Raw genomic sequence first — 19,541 nt, 5'->3', positions numbered from 1 at the left:
TCTCGCTCCTCGGTCCCCCTTTCCCGCTCGCTGCCGGCGCCGCCCCCTGGGAAAAGCGTAGGCGGAAGTGGAGCCCCGAGCGGTCGTCTCATCGCGCGTTCCTAAGGGCGCGCGGGGCTGCTGGCGCCGCTTGATGACGTCACGGTCATTGACAGCGTGAGGCGGCGGCCGTGGCGGCTGCTTCTTTGGTTGTGAGCGGCCGGGTAAGGTTCTGAGTTGATCCGCTGCCGGGCCAGGGCGCCTTCCGAGGGCGCGGGGGGTGGCTTGGAGTTTGCAGCCGGGGCGATGGATTTGTTGTCTGCAGTGTCGTGGGGCTGGGGGCGGGAGTTGGAGGCCCAGAAACCTGACTCTGAGGTCAGGGCTGCGGGTATGTTGGAGGGGAGGCTGCGTCCAAGTTGGGTGAGAGGCACGGTAGTCGGGCACAGGGGTCTGGCGGAAACCTTAGGATCCGGATTGGGGTGAGGGTAGTCGGGAGCTTCGGGGGGGGAGGATCACGCTCACGAATCTCTCTCTCCCCCTGTCCCCCCCCCCCGCCTACTCCCGGTGGTTCACGTGGGCTGCAGGTGCAGCATGTCTAGACTGGGGGTCTTGGGCGGTGCCCAAGCCGGGCTGGGACTGTTGCTGGGCACCGCCGCGGGCCTTGGATTCCTGTGTGCCCTTTACAGCCAGCGGTGGAAACGGACCCAGCGCCATGGCCACAGCCAGAGCATACCTAACTCCCTGGATTACACGCAGACCTCAGAGCCAGGACGCCAGGGTACGAGCCGGTCCCCTGAGGCCACAGTGGTGGCTGATGGATGGGCCTAGGGTCCGGGCTGCCTTTAGCAGAGCCTGTGGGACAGGACAACGGGGGTGGGGGGGTGCCTGAGAGTTTCACTTTTCTGTAAAGCTTATTGAAAAGGAAAGCAGCCTTCCTCTTCTTTCTTTTTCCTGTAATCCCAGGAAAGTATATTGTGAAAAGGCTGTTTAGCTTTCACTCTTAGTTCAGGCCACAATAGTGCCACGTATGTTTTAAAGGCACTTGCTTAGTGTTGGGTGAGGGGTTTAATAAGAGTCCAAAATAAGGCAGAAGGGAAAACTGATTTTAGGGGAATTAAGTCTTGAGGCTTATGTATTATGTATTAGAATTTGAAGGGAACTTGGAGACTATCCAAGTTGTTTTTTTTTTAAATCCTTCTTAGGAGAAAATGGAGATTTGAAAAGATTGCATAACTTTCCCCAGGGTGTCACAGAGCAATGAAGTGGTAGGATTGGGCCTGGTCACCTGGTCCTGTGAACTTGCACAGTATGGATGTGGGCGTGCATGTTCTGCAGTTGAAGCTGAATGTTGCTAGAAGCCAGCCACAGCTGAAATGGATATTGCTTTTGTTTTGCAGAACTTTGACCTTATGTTATTTGAGCAAAGCATCTAGGGCTGGTTCAAACCACTCTCCTCAGGTGTGTGTAATAGAGAAGCACCGAGATCATGTCACCCTATGTTAATTGGGAATGAGTGTTTCTCTGATTACCAAATGCCAGATGGATTGGAAAAGTTTGTTTTAGAAGAGTCTTCAAAGAGTTATCAATTTAGATTGCAACTGGCTAGTAACCTAGTATTTCAAGTGTGCTTGTCTTTCCTTTTCCTTGAGCTTTATTTGTACGTTCTTAGCAGTAGATGTTTGGAGAAAGTGGCTATGTTCCCAGAGATCTTTCTTTTCTAAAGTTTTATTTAATCTCTACACTTAATGACTTAATCTCTTAATCTCTACACTTAATCTCTATACTTAAATTAGTAATCTCTAATTTAAGGTCTCGAACTCACAACCCCTAGATCAAGAATCGCATGCTCTACCAACTGAGCCAGCCGGGTGCCCCCCCGAGATTTTTCTTGCCGTCTTGAGCAAGAAATTCTTGAATGATATTGGGTGTGTACTGTAATCCAGCCTAGACTCTTAGTAGATTTCCTTTAACACATTCATGCTTGCCTGGACTGTGGGTCCTGCCTTCCTGGTTTCTTTACTGTTTTTACATTTTCCAGTCCAATGGCCTTGGGTAGCTACCAGTTTATTAGCATTTATTGTGGGAATTTTTACCCAGAGCTCAAATGAGGGCTTGGGAATGGTGTTTTTCCCATGGGGTGTGGATGGGCTTTTCTCTTAGTAACTGCCCCTTTCTCTTTGCCCTTCTTTGATGATACTAAATGAAGTCCTTGAGAGGATCTCAGAGTTTCCTTTGCTGTTCTTTGTGAAGTGAAAGCTCAGAATTTGGGCTCAATTTTAGTTTTGCTGTGGGGTTACTACTGACTGCCTGGTATACTGGAACTAGACGGACAGGTAGAGGGTTTTGTTTTCCTTTCACAGGGCAGGTGTCCTGCCTTCTAGGTACTGCGTTCTTCTAGGTACTGCAAGCATTTTACGTCACCTGCCGTGGCGTGTGATACTGCTAAAGGCCCTGGTGTGACAGGTTCTTGGAACAGAGGGGGCTCTTGGTTAGAGATTGGGAATCTTGATTTTCTTTTTTCTTTTAATAGTAACTTGAAGACTTGTTACCGGGACTTAGCTATGAACATATACTGTCTGAGCTTCAAGGGTTTTGGTAAATTGAGCTCCAGTGAGAAGCAAGTGTTCTTAAATTCCAGGTCCATGGTCTTTTCCTCACTCTGTCCCCTGAGCATCACTGTGCTGTGCTTCCTTCAGTGAGGCCTTTTCGGGCAGTCCCCGGCGAGGCTGGAGACGCTGCGGTACTGCCCAGCCTTCCGCGAGAAGGCCAGGAGGAGGTGCTGGAGCGCGTGGACTTGGTGCTGACCAGTCTGGTGGCCCTGCGGCGTGAGGTAGAGGAGCTGAGGAACAGCCTGCAGGGGCTTGCTGGGCAGATTGTTGGGGAGGTCCGGTGAGTGATGCAGCCTTCGGTCCCGCCTTGCCCCCTGCCCCTCAACTTCTCCTGGCCCCTCTGGCTTTCTCAGCTGAGCTGTGTCTTGGCCTTGCTGATCTCTCTGAGGAAGAAGCCCGTTTTAAGCTTCTCACGTAATTGGCTGGGAAGCTGTAGGCTTGGTACCTTGCTTTCCACAAGTTCCTTGCTGCTTTAGGGCCCTCGTGATCTGCTGTAGCGGCTGCCATGCTTTGTTCTGAGTTAGCTGCTCTGCCCATGCAGGCTGGGTCCGGGGAGCTGCCCTTCATGTTGTCCTAAGGGTAGAAACCTGGGATTATCTCTGTGTTTGGCCCTTTAATGAGCAGCAGGAGTAAGAGGTTCCCTCATGGGGAGGAGAAAGACAGGCTGGCTGGGGCCTAATGGCACCCTCTCTAAAGGGCCCTGCCTTCCAGATCCCACATGGAAGAGAGCCAGAGAGTGGCTCGGCGGCGAAGGTTCCCATTTGCCCGGGAGAGGAGTGACTCTACTGGGTCCAGCTCTGTCTACTTCACAGCCACCTCCGGAGCCACATTCACAGATGCTGAGAGCGAAGGCGGGTGAGTCCTTTCTCCTGGAGGCAGGGGTAGCTTCAGCCAGGTTACATTTTGTAGAAGTACTGTCTATCCGTGGAAAAGTCACACTGAGCAGCTGTCAATAATCTTGGGAACAAGGTAAGGGTATACAGGAATAAAATAAGGAATAGGTTAAACAAAAACCATCCACCTTATGTCACCCAGGCAGATGAGATGTTAACAATGCTTATTGCTTGCACCTGTCATTTTCTTCTGAGTTGGTTTTTCACATAGTTGCCGTTTTTTTCGTTAATTTTTATTTTCATTTTTCCCATAACATTAGTTGAACGTTTGCCTGTGTTTTCACAAGGACTTTATAAGTATTGCTTTAGGACTTTATTTCCTTCACTCAGTGGCTGAGCCAGGTTTCCAGAGCCCTCTAAGTTCTAACTGTGCTCCCCTCTCCTGGAAGCTCCGCTCCTCCCACGGGGGAGGCGCGCTCGCGCTCCCGTGCCATCTTGACAGGTGGGAGCTGACCGAGTCCTTGGTAGCTCAGCAGGTCTGACCATAGGCCTCATTGCGATACGGGACAGCAGGCACGAGTCTGGTGGACAGCCTCCAAACGTGGTCAGGCTAAGGGCTTTTTTATTTTAAGTCAATAGTGCCATTTTGAAACTTGGTCTCAAGGGTGGAGTCTGAATGAAGGTCTTTGTTGTGGTGCCCGATGCCATCACTGGCAGCTTCCACCCTTGCGTGCTGCCAGCTCCTCTGTGAGGTCTTGAGGCTGACCTTTCTTCCTGCCCAAGGAAAAGACTGGCACAGAGAACAGCCCAGCCTTCTGCTGGGACAGGACTGACTCGGCTATAAACATGCCTACAGCCATTCAGGGTGATCTTTGCAGCAATGTCCTTCTTTAGCTGAAACACCTTATGATGTTAACTACTGTTTATTTTTCCTCTGGCAGACACCATGCCAAGCACTTCAGAGCCATTTCCTCATCTAATCCTCCCAGGGATCCTAGGAAGTAGGTGCTGCTCTTCTTCCTTTTCTCAGATGGAGACTTGAGGCTTGGTGAGGTTTGATGCCTTGCCCAGAGTTATACAGCTGTTAAGTGCAGGCTCAGTGAGGCTCATCTGCAGGGGTGTGAGGGTCTGTGATCTAAGGCATGGCTTGGGTATGGGGGCATGGAAAGGCCTTTACAGGAAGACATGTCCCATGCAGCCCTTGGGAGTTGTTCCCGGGGACTAAGAGCTGCCACAACTCACTGCCCAGGGAAGACCTACCCATAGCAGTATGATCTGGTCAGTACATCTTAAAAAAATTTCAGCCTCATTTTCTTGTTTGGGACAGTATATTCTCCTGCCTCTCCTCATTTGGTTTTCTAAGAAAATGAAGAATACTACTACTTTTTTTCCATATTACTGCCATTGGGCATCTGTACTGGATTTGATCACTGATTGCTCAGGCACCTCTTGCAACAAGCCAGTTCTTGATAAGATCTTTAGTCCTCCATTTGTGACTTCTGTTGTTGGGAGTTATCTGATCCCTATTATCTGTATTGTCAAGGGTTAGTGGACGTGGCTCTTTTCAATTACCTAATACTTCTGTTTCCAGAAGGCTGTGTTAGATTAGGGGGCAGAAATGGAATTCGTATTTGATATATCTGGGCTGAAAAGAAAGAGGGACAAAGTAATTGATAGTGGACCCTGAGACTTAAGGAGCATCTCTATACAACTCACTGAAGGAGGTCACTTGGGTGGGAAACTTAACATTTGTAAGAGGGTAGATCAGAAGGAGAGGTCACAGCTCTGCCCAAGATCAAGATGTAGAACTCGGGGTGCCTGGGTGGCTCAGTTGTTAGGCGTCTACCTTCGGCTCAGGTCCTGATCCCAGGGTCCTGGGATCGAGCCCCACATCGGGCTCCCTGCTCCGCGGGAAGCCTGCTTCTCCCTCTCCCACTCCCCCTGCTTGTGTTTCCTCTCTCGCTGTGTCTCTCTCTGTCAAAATAAGTAAATAAAATCTTAAAAAAAAGATGTAGAGCTTGAGGCCTTTAATGATGATTTTAAGAAGTTGTACAAGGGGCGCCTGGGTGGCTCTGTCAGTTGAGTGACTGATTCTTGATTTTGACTCAGGTCATGATCTCAGGGTGGTGGGATTGAGCCCCAGGTTGGGCTCTGTGTTCAGTGGGGAATCTGCTTGAGATTCTCTCCCTCTCCCTCTGCCCCTCCTCCTGCTTGCTTGTGCACATGCACTCGCTTTCTTTCTCCCTCTCCAATAAGCAAATCTTAAAGAAGTTGTACAAACTTCTGGGAACAGTGAGAGCCAGGGGATTTAACCAGGGAAGTTTGTGGGTGCTTCACTGCGTGGGGTGCTCACTGGGGCTCTGAAGGCCATAAGGGGAAAGGCTTATCAGCCAACCCATGATGGGATGAGACAAAGGGTGGCCTTCTTAATTACTAGCAGGCTCAGCCCATGACTGATCCTGTGGCATGTAGAAGCTGATGGTGGTACATAGTGCAAGACTCCAGTTTAGCTGGCTGCTGTCTGGGGCAGTGGCCATGGTGAATTAATTCTTTTTGTCATGGTCAGTGCCATATAGGTCAAGGGGGAATTTTGGGAGGAGACCACAAACTCTGGAATGGCTTTGAACATGTGGGACCAGAGGAGGAGTGCTTCTTTGAGGGATGAAAGGCTAAGCATATTTAATAGCCTACTCCACTGAACGCTGTATTCCCTTTTCTTCCACATAAAATAGCAACTTTGAGCAGCTCCCAGGGGACCGACTGAATATGGCAGAGGCAGAGTCACCATGTGGGTCCACAAGCTTGTTCCCTGAACATTGTACCAAACATAGCTTTACTTCTCTTCTGATCAAAACCCAGCTTGCCCTAAAACACCAACTCCCCCAGCAAGCCTTCCCAGGCATTCCAGCCAAGGATTGCCTGCAACCTCATTGCCACTCCTTGGGCATTTATCACCTTGTTTAGGTCGGTCTTATCTTCCCCACCACTGAGAGTCTCCCATGCCTGGATGTCTTTGAATGCTTTAGCTCAGCCCCTTTAACGGGGCTTAGAGGAGTCAAAAGAAAGAAAATTATCAAAAGGGGATATGTGTGTGCTGAGTCCTTGATCACAGACTTGCGGGCTCTCCTCAAGGGATAGAGTCGGGTGGCTCTGGCCTCCTTGCTCTGAAGGAGCCACAGTCTCTACTGTATGTGGGAACAGTGTGTTGCACCCAAGGGCACAGCTCCAAAGAGCCTTTTCAAAGGTCCCTGCCAGTCCCTGTCAGATGTCAAAAGCCACAGGGCATGTTAACAAAAGGGACCCCCCTCACTCTGGTGGATTTCTCCAAGGGCTGGATTGGTGGTCTGACAGGTGTGAGAGCCCGGTGGGAATACAGACACGCAGCCCATGTAACTCTGGAAGGCCCGGAAGCTCACGAGGCTGATGTCTGTGCTCAGGCAACAGGTGTCTGCCCGTCCACTGCATGCCAGCCAGCAGGGTGCACATGAGCAAGGCAGAACTCCCTAGAGTGGGGCTGAGGTGCAAAAAAGGCCTCCTCGCCGTTCGGCCTCACTGGAGCGTCCGTACCTCACAGGCTCCACCAGCTCTTACTCTGCGGGTGGCAGCAAAGTCCCTCCTGACCACTCCTTTTCCTCAGCCACGTTGAGCTCCCTGGAGAGACTGCTGAAGCTATGCATTGTAGGGGTCAGAGCAGGGGTCCCTCCCTGGGAGACTCGGGATTTGAACTCCTCACTGGAGGGAGTTGAGCAAGCAGTAGTGCCTCCCTTTCTTTCTAGCAACAGGAGATCCGAGACTCTAGCTCCTTACCCCAGGTAACCCATTTACCCGTCTTGCCTTTCGGTCTGGCTGGGCTGAGTAGAGGTGCTGGTAGACTCTGATTTGATGTTCTCATTTGGGCAGGTTATTGTCCAAGGCTTCAGAATTGGTTGGGAGTCTGTCGAGGCTGCCCCTGGATGGTCTTGTCCATCACCACCCAGGTTGGTTGTAAATCCTATGCCACTTTTCCTTATCCCTCTAATTTCTAACGTTTCTACTGCACATTGCTAGAGGGGAAAGAACTTGGATAACATCTTAAAAAGCAAGGTGAAGCTAAGGTCGATACCCTACAGGTTCCTGTAGTAGCTGTTCCTGGGGCCCTTTGTTAGATGAGTCTGGAAGCTCCTCTGTGAAGCAGTGGCACAGACTGCGCCCTCGGTCTGGTTGCATGCTTAGTACCTTCCAGATGGAGCCCACCTCCTTGTTGGGTCTGGCTTTCTGGCCTACTACTTGCTGCCGGACTTGACACTGTCTTGTCCTGCCTTTATTTGTAGGTGCCTTTCTCATCTCTCCAGGTCTGTTTTGCGCCAGCTGTAGGTATCCTGTCTGTCTTTCATTCCAGGAGGAAGGCCTATCCCTAAATGACCCTAAGATCTTCCCTGTGCTTCAGAACCTTCTGACTCTGACAGAACCTGCTTTTCCTTCACTCAGGTCTGGAGGTTTCTCTGGTGTCTGCTTCTAGCCCCTGGAAGTCTGACATTGTCCTCTGCTCAATTTTTTGTCTGATTCAATTGGCAGTTAGGGAGAACACCCTCATCAGCCGCTGGTGAAGGCCAAGATCCAAGAGAAATGTGGCCGCCTCTTCAGTGAGCTCATCAAAGTAGGGGGTTCCAAGGAGACACGTCCCTGGCTTGTGGCGGCCCCAGAGATACCTTCCCAGGCCCTTCTGTTTGCATCTTCCTCCTCTCCTGATTCCGGCTGCAGAGTGGCCTTTCCCCACCCCGAGCAAGTTCCTAAGGTTTCCAAGGGCTACTCCTATTGTGGTTTAGGTTTGGCTGCTGACTTAGGACAAAGGTACACCTTGAATTGAGAAAGAAAATGTAGATATTTAGGCTGCCCGTGGTCTCAGAGGCTGGCACCCACCCATGTTGTTTCTGGCGGTGCTTTTGGCTGATAAGGCAAAAATGATTGACAAACCCTTAGCCTGGTAAGCCATCTAGCTCAGGAGATCAGCTCCACCCACATTACGGTTTTTTTTATCTTAAGTGTTTCTTTTTTACCTAAAAGAACATATGCTCATTAAAGCAATCATATGTTAAAAAGTAGAAAAACTTCCTTTAATTCTTCTACCATGAGATCTAGCAACATTTTGTTACATTCCTTTCTAGGCGGCTTCTTTCTAGCCTTTTTCTTTTTCTGATTATCTGGCCAACTTGGTAGCTCGGCTGGGGGTTCTGTATTGGCCCCTGATTGCCACAGTGCCCCCAGCTGGTCACTTTCCTTCCAGAATCATTTTCCCAGCCCGTGGTTCCCATAGGAAGCTTTCTCTCAAGCACTCATTTCTGCCCCTAAGTGGTAGAAATGGTTTTTACTCGGTGCTCTGGACAGCAGCGCCATGAAGCGTCCCGCTTTGTGGGTGGGAGACAGACCCTAGAGCTCTGAGGCTAAATAATCTCCCTTGACCCTGTCACTTCTGTTTCTTTGCCACAGTTACACCACAGCCAATGCCGAGTCTGACTATGAGCGGGACTCTGACAGGGACAGTGATGACGGGGAAGATGAAGTGAGCTGTGAGACTGTAAAGATGGGGAGAAAGGCTTCTCTGGACCTGGAGGTGGAGGTGGCTTTGGGCCCAGTGGCTGGAGCCCTGGATGCTGGAGGCTCCCCTGGCCTGGAGGACGTGCTGCCCCTCCTGCAGCAGGCGGATGAGCTACACCAGGGCAGCGAGCAGGGCAAGCGGGAGGGCTTCCAGCTGCTGTTCAGCAACAAGCCTGCGGTAAGGCCCCAGCTGCCTGTCTGCCCTCACTAGCCCCCCCTAGCGCCCCCTGGGAATGGAGGAAGGCCACTGTCACTTGTAAGCCTGCAAGATGCCCTAGGAAGGGAAATGAGGGTGAGATGGCTGGTTCTGCATGGATGCCCCAGGGTTGCACATCCTGTTCCAAGTAGGCCACGCACTGCCCCTTGGGGCCTGGCTGAACCGCCTGCCCTAGAGCCTCCTCACCACAGTCCTCTGCCTCCTGTAGAGCTCCTGCCAAAGAGCACTACCTCTTACAGTGGAGAGAAATGTGGAAAGGACTGGAATATTTTTTTTTTCCTCTTATTTCCCTTGAGGCAGAGCCCAAGCTGCCTGCCCTAATTGAAGTTTCCATCCCAAGTGACAAGTGTGGAGGTCACTCAGCCACAGTTTCCTTCTCCTCTGGTTCACTGCCAGAATTTATGCTCACCCAGGTATAAATGCCCCGGAGTTAGAATGTTTCCTTCTCTTGGGCATTCTCACATCTTTCATTGTGTCAGCAAGACTTCTCATTGTGCCTCATTTCATCTTCGAGTGGACCTTTCCTCCTCACAGTATCAGGCCAGAATGCTCTCAACTCGGAGGCTGGTGCATCTGCTGGCCAGAGATGACATAGCACCAGTTAGCTAACTGCAGGTGGGAGGTCGTGTGGGGGTGGAATGCTGTGCCTAAGGCTGGCCTGATGTCAGTTTGAAACACACTAGCTTGGAAACTCAAACCTACGGCTTGGGAAGAAGGCCAGAGCCCCAGTTCTCTGCAGCTGAAGAAGAGGGGCCTCATCCATCCCTCTGTTTGGTCTGCAGTATGGAAGCCGGCAGGACTTTCTCTGGCGCCTGGCCCGGGCCTATAGCGACATGTGTGAGCTCACTGAAGAGGTGACTGAGAAGAAGTCATATGCCCTAAATGGTAAGTGCTGACAGATTCCTGATGGGAAGGTGACTGATTCCGGGGGTGGAGCTGGCCCATCTGTTTGGGGCTCAGGGGAACCACCAAGATATAGGCTGTCAGGGCAGTTGTGGCTCAGTTACTCACGAGAGAGAAACTCTGGTTCCCAGGGACTTCTGCTTCCTTTTTGAGCCAGCAGTCTCTGCTTCTCTGCACAGCATGATTAATACAGGTGCAAATGTTTTTCGGGGTAGTTGTATCATACTAGCACAATTCTTTGTTCTCACTCCCCAGCTGCAAGAGAGGGCTTTCTTAATCTGAAGAGGTTTTTTTTTTTGCTGCTGCTTAGGAATCTGGTTTGAGTTATGGAGCCTGTGGGGCAGGTGTTCTCTAAGAGTATCAGTAGAGTATGTTTGGTGAGTGCCCATGAGCAGCAGTTTGGAAGAATACTACTAGCTTAGGAGTCCTTGGGATCTACTTAACAACTCTGTTGCCAAAGTCTGCATCCTGGCAGGTAGGGTGCATATGAATGATGCCAAGCTCAGGGCTCGTCACTGTCATGTCACTGAGAATCCTGGGATTTTGAAAAATGACTGGTCTGTTGGGGACAGTTTGATTGCCACTGGGTTCTTTTATATTTAAAATGCTTTGATGGGGGGTGCCTGGGTGGCTCAGTCGTTAAGCGTCTGCCTTTGGCTCAGGTCATGATCCCAGGGTCTTGGGATCAAGCCCCACATCGGGCTCCCTGCTCAGCGGGAAGCCTGCTTCTCCCTCTCCCACTCCCCCTGCTTGTGTTCCCTCTCTCGCTGTCTCTGTCAGATAAATAAATGAAATCTTAAAAAAAAAAGCTTTGAGGGGCACCTTGGTGGCTCAGTCAGTTAAGTGTTGGACTCTTGGTTTCAGCTCAAGTCATGATCTCAGGGTTGTGAGGTCGAGCTCCACATGGGGCTCTGCGCTCAGAATGGAGTCTGCTTGAGATTCTCTCTCCCAACCCCCACTGCTCACACACTGCCTTAAAAAAAAAAAAAGCTTTAAACACATCAGGTGGGTGTTGTAAAAAGAAGGTAGTTGGGCAGTTGATGACAGAGCTACGGAAAGCAACGAGGTGAAGCAGAAATTATCCCTGTGAAGCTATTTGCAGCTTTTCATTCTCACATTCAAAATTATTGCAAACAATCCCGGGTTGGGTAGGGATTGGTAAGAGCTAGAATAGTCATTCTTGCCATAGCCCCTCATGTGGAAGTGTGCATGGGAGCCCTTGTCAACTCTGGATCACCTTTGTCCCTACAGGAAAAGAAGAAGCAGAGGCTGCCCTGAAGAAGGGGGATGGGAATGCTGACTCTCACCAGTGGTAATAACACTCTGCGGGGTCCTGGGAAGAGCTAGCATGAGTTACAGTGGAAGAGAGCCATTTCTCTACCAGAGGAAACAGGAGAGGGAGCTCTGGCCTTTATTACCATATGGCTGGGCCTAACCCAAACCAGGGACCCAGGGGAGTTTTTTTGGAAGGTGCCCTGGAAGTGAGGCAAGGGTGAATTCGAAGATTTTGTTGTTGGAGCTTAGAGAAATACGTAGCTTTTTGAGTTATCCTTGCTACAAAATTCATGGGTTCTTGGTTCTTCAGGGAGGCTGGCACAATTTGTAGCTCCTGCACAAGCTCTTCTTTCCCCCTAACTGCAATCCCTGGCTGGTGGTAGACTTTGGCTTCTTTGCTTGGCTGGCATGAGTTAAAGCGAATGTGAGCTCACCCCCAGGAAGTTTAGTTTATTAGCTTACAAAAACATCAGCCCTGCTTTTGTTGTCTCCTGTGAGGCAAAGTTCTTCCAACTTCCATGGGTCAAGGCCAACTTGTGTCCTAGGGCCTGGTTCCAGCACCTCAGAGTCTTAGTGAAAATTCCCTTCTCACCTCCCCTTTGCTTTCCATATTTCTGTCCTAAGATTGTCAGTGCAAGAGCTCTTCTCAGAGGCCAGGTCATTGCCACTTCCCTGTGGATTTCCTTGGGGCTCCTGGACTCCCAAGGCTGGAAATTGATCTCCTACTTTATTCTTGGGGAACAGCTTTTTGAAGGAAATACGGAAATGAGCCTCTGGAAGTTTTGGATACAAATGCCACCGTCCCCCGTTTCCCCCCCCCCGGTTTTGGTTGAGTATATGAAAAAGCAACTTGGGTCTCTAGACACTCATTTAATGTCAACTGTGCTTCCAGAAACAATGCTGGGAGGATGGAGTAGTGAGACTTTTGTTTTTGAAGACAGAATATGGGAAGCTGGCTGGCTTTGTTCCCTTGGGAGGATGTGGAGAGGACTAAAATCTAAAGCCTTTCTCCCTCTGCTTCTGTTGGTTCCCAAATTAACATTAGAATTTCCTAGAGTATCCCAGTTTGTCTTGGAGTATAGCTTCCCCAGGACATGCCTGTATGCTTCTAAAGCTAATGAGACTTTTTAGTGTCTGCTTAGGAGATAAGAACCAATGTACTTAGGTCCCTTACATTTTGATGCTGATTATTAGAGATCTGCTTTTTAAGTTTTTACAACCCCCAGTGGCTGTACTCATTATAGGGAGAAATTTGTGGAGACTTGGACTGAGACACTGCCTAAATGTTAAGTATGAGAAGTTTACTGTGGTGGACCCCACTTTTTTGTACCTAGCATACTTTGGAGAATTGTATGGGGATTATGAATTGGGACCACAGATCTGTGAAAAGAGGAATTTTGTACGTATGGAGATGCTATTTTCAGCTCTATTTGAGGGGGAAGGGGGCAGTGGATGGGAAGCCCGTGTCTTGTCCCTGAGCTTGCTGCGGCTTTCCCCCTTAGGTATGCAGTGCTTTGTGGTCAGCTGGCTGAGCATGAGAGCATCCAGAGGCGCATCCAGAGTGGCTTTAGCTTCAAGGTGAGGAAAGGCTTCTCTTCCTTCCCTTGTGCTGCTCTAGTCCAGATTTGCGGCTCTTTCCTTGCTCCTTGCAAAGGATGCTCCTACGGTTTCTACGACTTCTTGTTCTTCCTTCAGCAACTCTGATGTCAATTTGTATTTTTTCTCCCTCAGGAGCACGTGGACAAAGCCATTGCTCTCCAGCCAGAAAACCCTATGGCTCACTTTCTCCTTGGCAGGTGGTGCTACCAGGTAAGCTGAATTCCAGGGCGCCTGGGTGGCTTACTTCGTTGAACTCCCGACTCTTGGTTTCAGCTCAGGTCATGATCTCAGGGTCATGAGACTGAGCCCGTGTTAGGCTCCAAGCTCAGCAGGGAATCTGCTTGAGATTCTCTCTCCCCCTCTGGCCCCACCCTCACCAGCTTTCTCTCTCTCAAAACAAAACAAACCACCTTTTAATTCACTTTTTGATCTTTTGGTGGCAGGTCTCTCACCTGAGTTGGTTAGAAAAAAAAACTGCTACAGCTTTGTTTGAAAGCCCTCTCAGTGCCACTGTGCAGGATGCCCTCCAAAGCTTCCTAAAGGTATAAAGTATTGGGAAGGAAGGGAGGGATTTCTGGTAGGCAGCAATTTTATGCCTATCTCTTCTATGGGAAAATCAGAACCACCTGGACAGCTTATAAAGATAGAGTTCCCCAGACCAGGGCTGGAAAGCTCTATTTAATAAACTTCAGCCTGACTTGAATTTGGTAATTTCCTTACTGAAATGCCTTCTTCCCTTTTCTAGGCTGAAGAATTACAGCCAGGATTTTCCAAAGCAGGGAGGGTATATATTTCCAAGGTAAATTCACCTGTTTTTTTTTTTTTTTTCAACGTAGATGAAACTATATATGTTGATAAATAATGGGAAGTCCTCAAAGTCAGTCTCCTGGTGGTGGTTCTCCCAGGTTTTCACTGTTATCTCTTCTCAGTGCTACAGAGAACTAGGAAAAAACTCTGAAGCTAGACAGTGGATGAAGTTAGCCCTGGAGCTGCCGGATGTCACCAACGAGGTAATACTTTGTTCCATTATTGAATCATGTGACCTTTTCAGGAAAGAAAATTTTCCCTTGAGTCTACACTGTTGCATATAGGCTCCTAGGGGAGGAGGCAGATTTCATAGGCTGCAGGCTGTTCTGGGAAAGTAGGTTCAAGACTGTGGTAACAGCTCAGCAGGGAAGGTATCAGTGGTTTGGGAAATGAGTCCTTGTCTTTGTTTCCCTTAGGATTCAGCTTTCCAGAAGGACTTGGAAGAATTGGAAGTAATTTTAAGAGAATAATCACATTTCAATGGCCTTCGTGACTTGAGAGAGACTGCCCTGCTTAGATCATCAGGAATCTTAATGGTGGTCCTGACTCCTGGGTCTGACTGGTATCCATAACCGTTCCCCAATTTCTTTCTTCTTGCCCACTGGTTAATTTATTCTAATCCCTTATTTTATCTGAAATTGGGGAAGTACATAATAAGGCCGGGATTGCTATGGTTAAGTGAATTCTTGAAAAATCAAGAGTAATATATATATAGCACTGAGGGCTATCTTTAGCCTGCTGGTGAGGTGGATGAACTTCAAAGAGCTCTAAGAACAAAACACAGAACTTGTACGCTAATCTTTTCTATTAATAAATATTTGACTCTAAGCTCTACAGTTCTAAGGCCATACCCTGTCTGTCAATCAGGGTAAAAGGAAAGGTCCGGGCAGCCCATGGATGTTGCCCCCTTCTCACCTATCACATCAGTTCTCACCATCCTGGGCCGAGGGGCTGGACTGCTTTACTTCCAGAGTCCTGGCAGCTTTTGGAAGGACACCAGTGCATAAGGCTTATGAGACTGTGAAGTAGTGATCTGAGGAGTTGCCTGGAATATATTTTGGTACAAACCTGAAATAAACCAAATTTGACTATATTCCCCTATGTTTGCCATCAGCTCCTTTCTTGCCTGACATTTCCGTAATTGTTTCCTACTACTGAAACTACTACAGACAAATAGAAAAATAGCACCCAATAGTTTAAGCTCTTGGGTTAAAGCTACTTTCAGTGGAAATTTTAGTTGCATGTGAAACACAGGCTGAGCGCCTATTTTAGCCTAATAAGGCCTATTCTAACTAGGCTACTCTTTTTTTTAAAGATTTTATTTGAGAGAAAGAATGAGAGAGAGAGAGAGAGCACATGAGAGGGGGGAGGGTCAGGGAGAAGCAGACTCCGGGAGCCCAATGCAGGACTCGATCCCGGGACTCCAGGATCATGACCTGAGCCGAAGGCAGTCGCTTAACCAACTGAGCCACCCAGGCGCCCCCAACTAGGCTACTCTTATGGCCAACAGCACAAAGCCTAATCTCACCTGATAAATCTCACCTACAAAAATCTCACCTACAAGAATAACAGATAAGTTTATAGGACTGAAGGATTGAGATGCTCTTATATAAGAACCAAGCTGGGTGCCTGGGTGGCTCAGTTGGTTAAGCGACTGCCTTCAGCTCAGGTCATGATCCTGGAGTCCTGGGATCGAGTCCCACATTGGGCTCCCTGCTTGGCAGGGAGTCTGCTTCTCCCTCTGACCCTCTTCCCTCTCGTGCTATCTCTCATCTCTCATTCTCTCTCTCAAATAAATAAATAAAATCTTTAAAAAAAAAAAAAAACCAAGCTTCCATTCCAGAATCTGTCACTCTGGCTTACTATATCATCCTAGGTTTATTTTGTGGTATAGAAATGAGAGATAAGACCAGAGAGGTACTCCATTCTTTAAACAAAGCTGCATTAAATTGACTGTCTTCCTATCTCCCTACCTACAGTAGGATCAGCACAGGCAACAGCAGAGATTTTCTGTGTCTCTCCTCCCAGTACTAGCTGACAAGGCCTTTTGAAATTCAAAGAGCTGGTTAAAAGCCATCCTGAGTAGAAGTCTGAAGAAGAGGAGGATCTCAAACCCCTGAAGTAGAATAATCCGGACAAGTATTAGGACTCTACAACATAAGACTCAAAAGGCCACTGGAAAGTCATGGGATATTCATCTTGTAATAATCTCTATTAGACTGAAGCATAATAAGCTCAATCATCTGAATATATGACTTCCCTTTAAAATTTTTCAATTTTAAAGCAATAGAAACTGATCACCCAGTGCCAAAAAGTTATTTTAAAGGCCCTATCTTGAAATACTCAAACAGCACAAATAACTATTAGCAGCTCCACACTAAATCTACTTAAAGACCCCCTAAATGCTTAAGATTCCAGAATTATTTTGAGTTACTCTTGGTTTTTTAACTGCTAAGTAGATGGTGAAGGGCTGGTGGTCCAGAAGGCCTGCTCCATAGCCCTTAACTAAAAAATTCTTACATAAGATAATTTAGGCAAACTAAGAACCTGCTTCTGACTGACAGAATTTTACTGGCAGAAAGAAAAGAACCTCTGAGAAGACCCACTTTCTTTGCCACACAGGCATTTCAACATTATTCAGACAGTGAGAGAAGAATCTAGTCTCCCCAGCTTCTGTCTGCAGAGAACTAAAGATTGTCCAGTAGACAGCTGTTAGTCCTGAGTCAACCCCAAGGCACTATGTGAAAGGTATTGCTTCCCCTGAAATAATTCACATAGAAATTAATACACTCCAGACGGAATAAACATTTCAGATCAGTTTGTGACTACTGACCTGTCTCCTGTTTACACCATCAGAAAAGCCAATACAATAGCTGTTTTTCCGGAAGCCTTTTTCTGGCAGTCACAACAGGAAGAGGCCTATGAAGAACCCCAGGGAGCAGTCCTCTCCATTAGGCACTTAAGGTTTATCACAGGAAAAACCCCAATGTTTCAGTCTTTGGCATCTCCCACTCCATCTGCATTGATGGCAAACATAGCTTCAGCTTCAGGAAGACAGGGAGAGTCGTAGATTTTGCAGATTCTGGTTTCGCCTCTTCCTTTCCTCAGATACAGTCTGACCCAAAACAAAACAAAACCACCAGACCAAAGTTATAATTTAAAAATATTTTTCTTATTTATGGTAGATCTAGTTCTTTTTTTTCAGACCTATATACTTCCTAGGACTTTGGGGAATTTTTCTGTATTCCTTAGGGGTATTTCCAACCTGGAGGAATCCGCTCCTACCCTGCCCCCCACCTTAGTACATTTTCCACATTGAAACAGTTTTTTAAAAATGAGAGAGAGGCATATCCTTCATATTCAGTCTTGCAAATTTGAGGGCTATTAATTCCTTTATAAAATGAAAGCAAATATATGCACTAATATTAGAGCATGACAATTATGTTTAGCAAATGTGTCTAATTATACAACAGTAGCTTTAACTGGATTTAAATGGAAATGTTGTATTTTCATGTCTACATCAGTTAATATGACATTCCAAGACGAAGTCGCCTATCCCATCACTTTACCTGGTTGTTGAAGCATGAGCAATGATATTTCCTCCAATAGGTTTTTTAGGATCTGCAGCAAACATGGCTGCTCCATCCACTTGGGCTACTACCTGGTTGGTGATTACCACTGCTACACCAAACTGATGGAGAAAGGATAAATGTCATTTTTTTAATGTCCAAAGGACCTTACTGCTGCCACCCCTTTCCCCACAAAGTAATGAATGATTAATATTATCTTCGTATCTGTGAAACCAGGCCCTGATGTTCTGGCCTCCCAGCAAGGCCCCTGAAAATTAGGTAGGCATTCTCTGTCCTGATCCCACAACTTACCTCATCAGCAAGTCGCAGAAGCATCCGCAGAAACCTGGCCAAGTGCATCTGCCTGGCTGAAAGCTCCCCTCGACCCGAATAGTCCGTTCTGTAGAGGGCAGTGGCACTGTCTACAATTAGCAGTGCGTACCTACAGTGAACAAGGACTCCATGAAGCCAATTTTGAGCCTGGGTCAAATTCTCCCTTCCTCACTACCTTGAGCTGTCATATTCAGTTATACTTGTACATAAATGTTTTATTAAAATATTTGTACAGCATTCGTGTCTGAGGCACTATATAATGTGTAAAGTTTCCAATAAGTTCGAATGGATTATGGCAGTAACTTGACCTGAACCACAATGCAACAGTGTCAGACTAAGAACTAAAACTTAAATCTCCCCATTTCTATTTCAAGTTACTATCAATTTGGCCAAATAGCCTATATAAGATTCAGTGTCTTCCACTGAGCACATACCTAGATTCTACCATCATGGCTGATGCTTGATAAAGGAGCTGGGTCTGGTGGTCTGTGTTGAACCCTCGAGCATATGCTACATTATCCAGGACATCACTGCCAGAGAGGCCATATCTGGAAGCGAATAGAGAACATTTTTAGATTGCAAAGAAAACTCAGGCAGACTGGAAATTAATCTCTAGCAAAGAGATTGCTTGATTAGGTAAGAAGTGTTAAGGCTAAAGAATATTAATTCCCTTTCTATTAGAAGTCCAGGCAAACTAGAAAGAGATGACAGCAGCAACTGATTTGGAGTAGATCTACTGAACAAGACTTCAGGATAAACCAAATTTAGTCTTTGAGGACTCCTGAGCCAAAACAAATTTCCAAATACCATGTTCCAAATGTTCTCCTGGAAAAACCAATGCAACATGACAGAATTGGAACTGAAACAAAAATAACGAATCACTCAAAGATTAAATTCATATAATTGTTATAGAGGAATAAAACCTTTTTTCTTTTTCTTTTTTTTTTTAAGAGAGGGAGAGAGAAGGTTTGAGGGGCAGAGGGAGAGAATCTTTAGCAGGCTCCATGCCCAGCCCAGAACCCAACTCCAGGCTCTATCTCATGACCCTGAGATTATGACCTGAGCTGAAATCAAGAGTCAGATGCTTAACCACATGAGCCACCCGGGCGCCCCTAGGAATAAAACCTTCTAAACAAGCACTCAAAACTTTAAGAAGTTCAAGAGAAACAAGTAGATTTCATTTCTCCTATTCTTCCTTGCTAATAACTAGTTACAGTTAAAACAGATTCTATGACATGTATCCAGTATGGTTAAAACTGATCCTTTAATTCATCTTATACCTCAATGATTTTTTTTCCTTTGCATTTAAAAAAGGCAAATAAGGGGAGCCTGGGTGGCTCAGTCAGTTAAGTGTTCAACTCTTGATTTCGGCTCAGGTCATATCTCAGGGTCGTGTGATGGAGCCCCACGTCAGGCTCACTGCTGGGCGTGAAGTCGGCTTGGGATTATTTCTCCCTCTGCCCCTCTAGTGGGCCCCCCCACCCCGTGCTCTCCCACTCTCACTCTCAAAAAAAAAAGGCAAATAAGGTATTTGCTATTTTTTTTTTATTAACATATAATGTATTGTTTCAGGGGTACAGGTCTGTGATTCATCAGTCTTACACAATTCACAGCACTCACCATAGCACATACCCTCCCCAATGTCCATCACTCAACCACACCCCATCCCTCCCACCCCCTCCACTCCAGCAACCCTCATTTTCTTTCTTGAGATTGAGTCTCATGTTTTGTCTCCCTCTTTGGTTTCGTCTTCTTTCATTTTTCCCTCCTTTCCCCTATGATTCTCTGCCTTGTTTCTCAAATTCCACTTATCAGTAAGATCATATAATTGTCTTTCTCCGAT

At 47.4% G+C, this 19,541-nt stretch overlaps 2 protein-coding genes across 6 annotated transcripts in view; one reads left to right on the top strand and one right to left on the bottom strand.

Annotated features, from left to right (window-relative positions):
- The first annotated feature begins 62 nt into the window (after nucleotides 1-62).
- RMDN3 (regulator of microtubule dynamics 3) lies at nucleotides 63-14,889 on the top strand. 4 transcript variants are annotated; one of them, XM_027571676.2, is made up of 13 exons: nucleotides 63-203; nucleotides 564-757; nucleotides 2,676-2,868; nucleotides 3,300-3,443; nucleotides 8,888-9,173; nucleotides 9,995-10,097; nucleotides 11,367-11,427; nucleotides 12,893-12,968; nucleotides 13,122-13,199; nucleotides 13,433-13,531; nucleotides 13,735-13,788; nucleotides 13,919-13,999; nucleotides 14,213-14,889. In XM_027571676.2, the coding sequence occupies exons 2-13, from the start codon at nucleotides 571-573 to the stop codon at nucleotides 14,264-14,266; spliced, it is 1,416 nt and encodes a 471-aa protein (XP_027427477.2). In that variant the 5' UTR covers nucleotides 63-203; nucleotides 564-570; the 3' UTR covers nucleotides 14,267-14,889. The 4 variants fall into 4 exon arrangements, with proteins under 4 accessions (XP_027427477.2, XP_027427478.2, XP_027427479.2 ...); XM_027571677.2 differs by having other exon boundaries at nucleotides 2,618-2,868; XM_027571678.2 differs by lacking the exon at nucleotides 13,433-13,531.
- RAD51 (RAD51 recombinase) overlaps nucleotides 3,530-19,541 on the bottom strand; it is a 43,308-nt gene continuing 27,296 nt past the window's right edge. The window contains exons 7-11 of one of the 2 annotated variants that reach the window (XR_003515863.2): nucleotides 18,133-18,246; nucleotides 17,678-17,807; nucleotides 17,366-17,487; nucleotides 16,630-16,911; nucleotides 3,530-3,545 (exon numbers count right to left, since the gene is read on the bottom strand). Coding sequence is in view for 1 of the 2 variants with exons in the window: in XM_027571681.2 (XP_027427482.1) it covers nucleotides 16,788-16,911; nucleotides 17,366-17,487; nucleotides 17,678-17,807; nucleotides 18,133-18,246 (490 nt within the window). In the remaining variant the exon portion in view is untranslated. Of the gene's footprint in view, nucleotides 3,546-16,599; nucleotides 16,912-17,365; nucleotides 17,488-17,677; nucleotides 17,808-18,132; nucleotides 18,247-19,541 lie in introns of those variants that run through there. The other variant, XM_027571681.2, reaches the window with a different exon arrangement.

The sequence above is a fragment of the Zalophus californianus genome, chromosome 6 (genome assembly GCF_009762305.2).
Source record: "Zalophus californianus isolate mZalCal1 chromosome 6, mZalCal1.pri.v2, whole genome shotgun sequence".
In the NCBI taxonomy this organism is placed as follows: domain Eukaryota; kingdom Metazoa; phylum Chordata; class Mammalia; order Carnivora; family Otariidae; genus Zalophus; species Zalophus californianus.
This window is presented reverse-complemented; position numbering and strand designations above follow the sequence as displayed.

Coding starts and splice junctions, on each gene's coding strand:
- RMDN3 (XM_027571676.2), top strand. CDS start 571: ATGTCTAGACTGGGGGTCTTGGGCGGTGCCCAAGCCGGGCTGGGACTG. Junction 10,098..11,366: donor GAAGTCATATGCCCTAAATG/GTAAGTGCTGAC, acceptor TTGTCCCTACAG/GAAAAGAAGAAGCAGAGGCT. Junction 13,789..13,918: donor GGAGGGTATATATTTCCAAG/GTAAATTCACCT, acceptor ATCTCTTCTCAG/TGCTACAGAGAACTAGGAAA.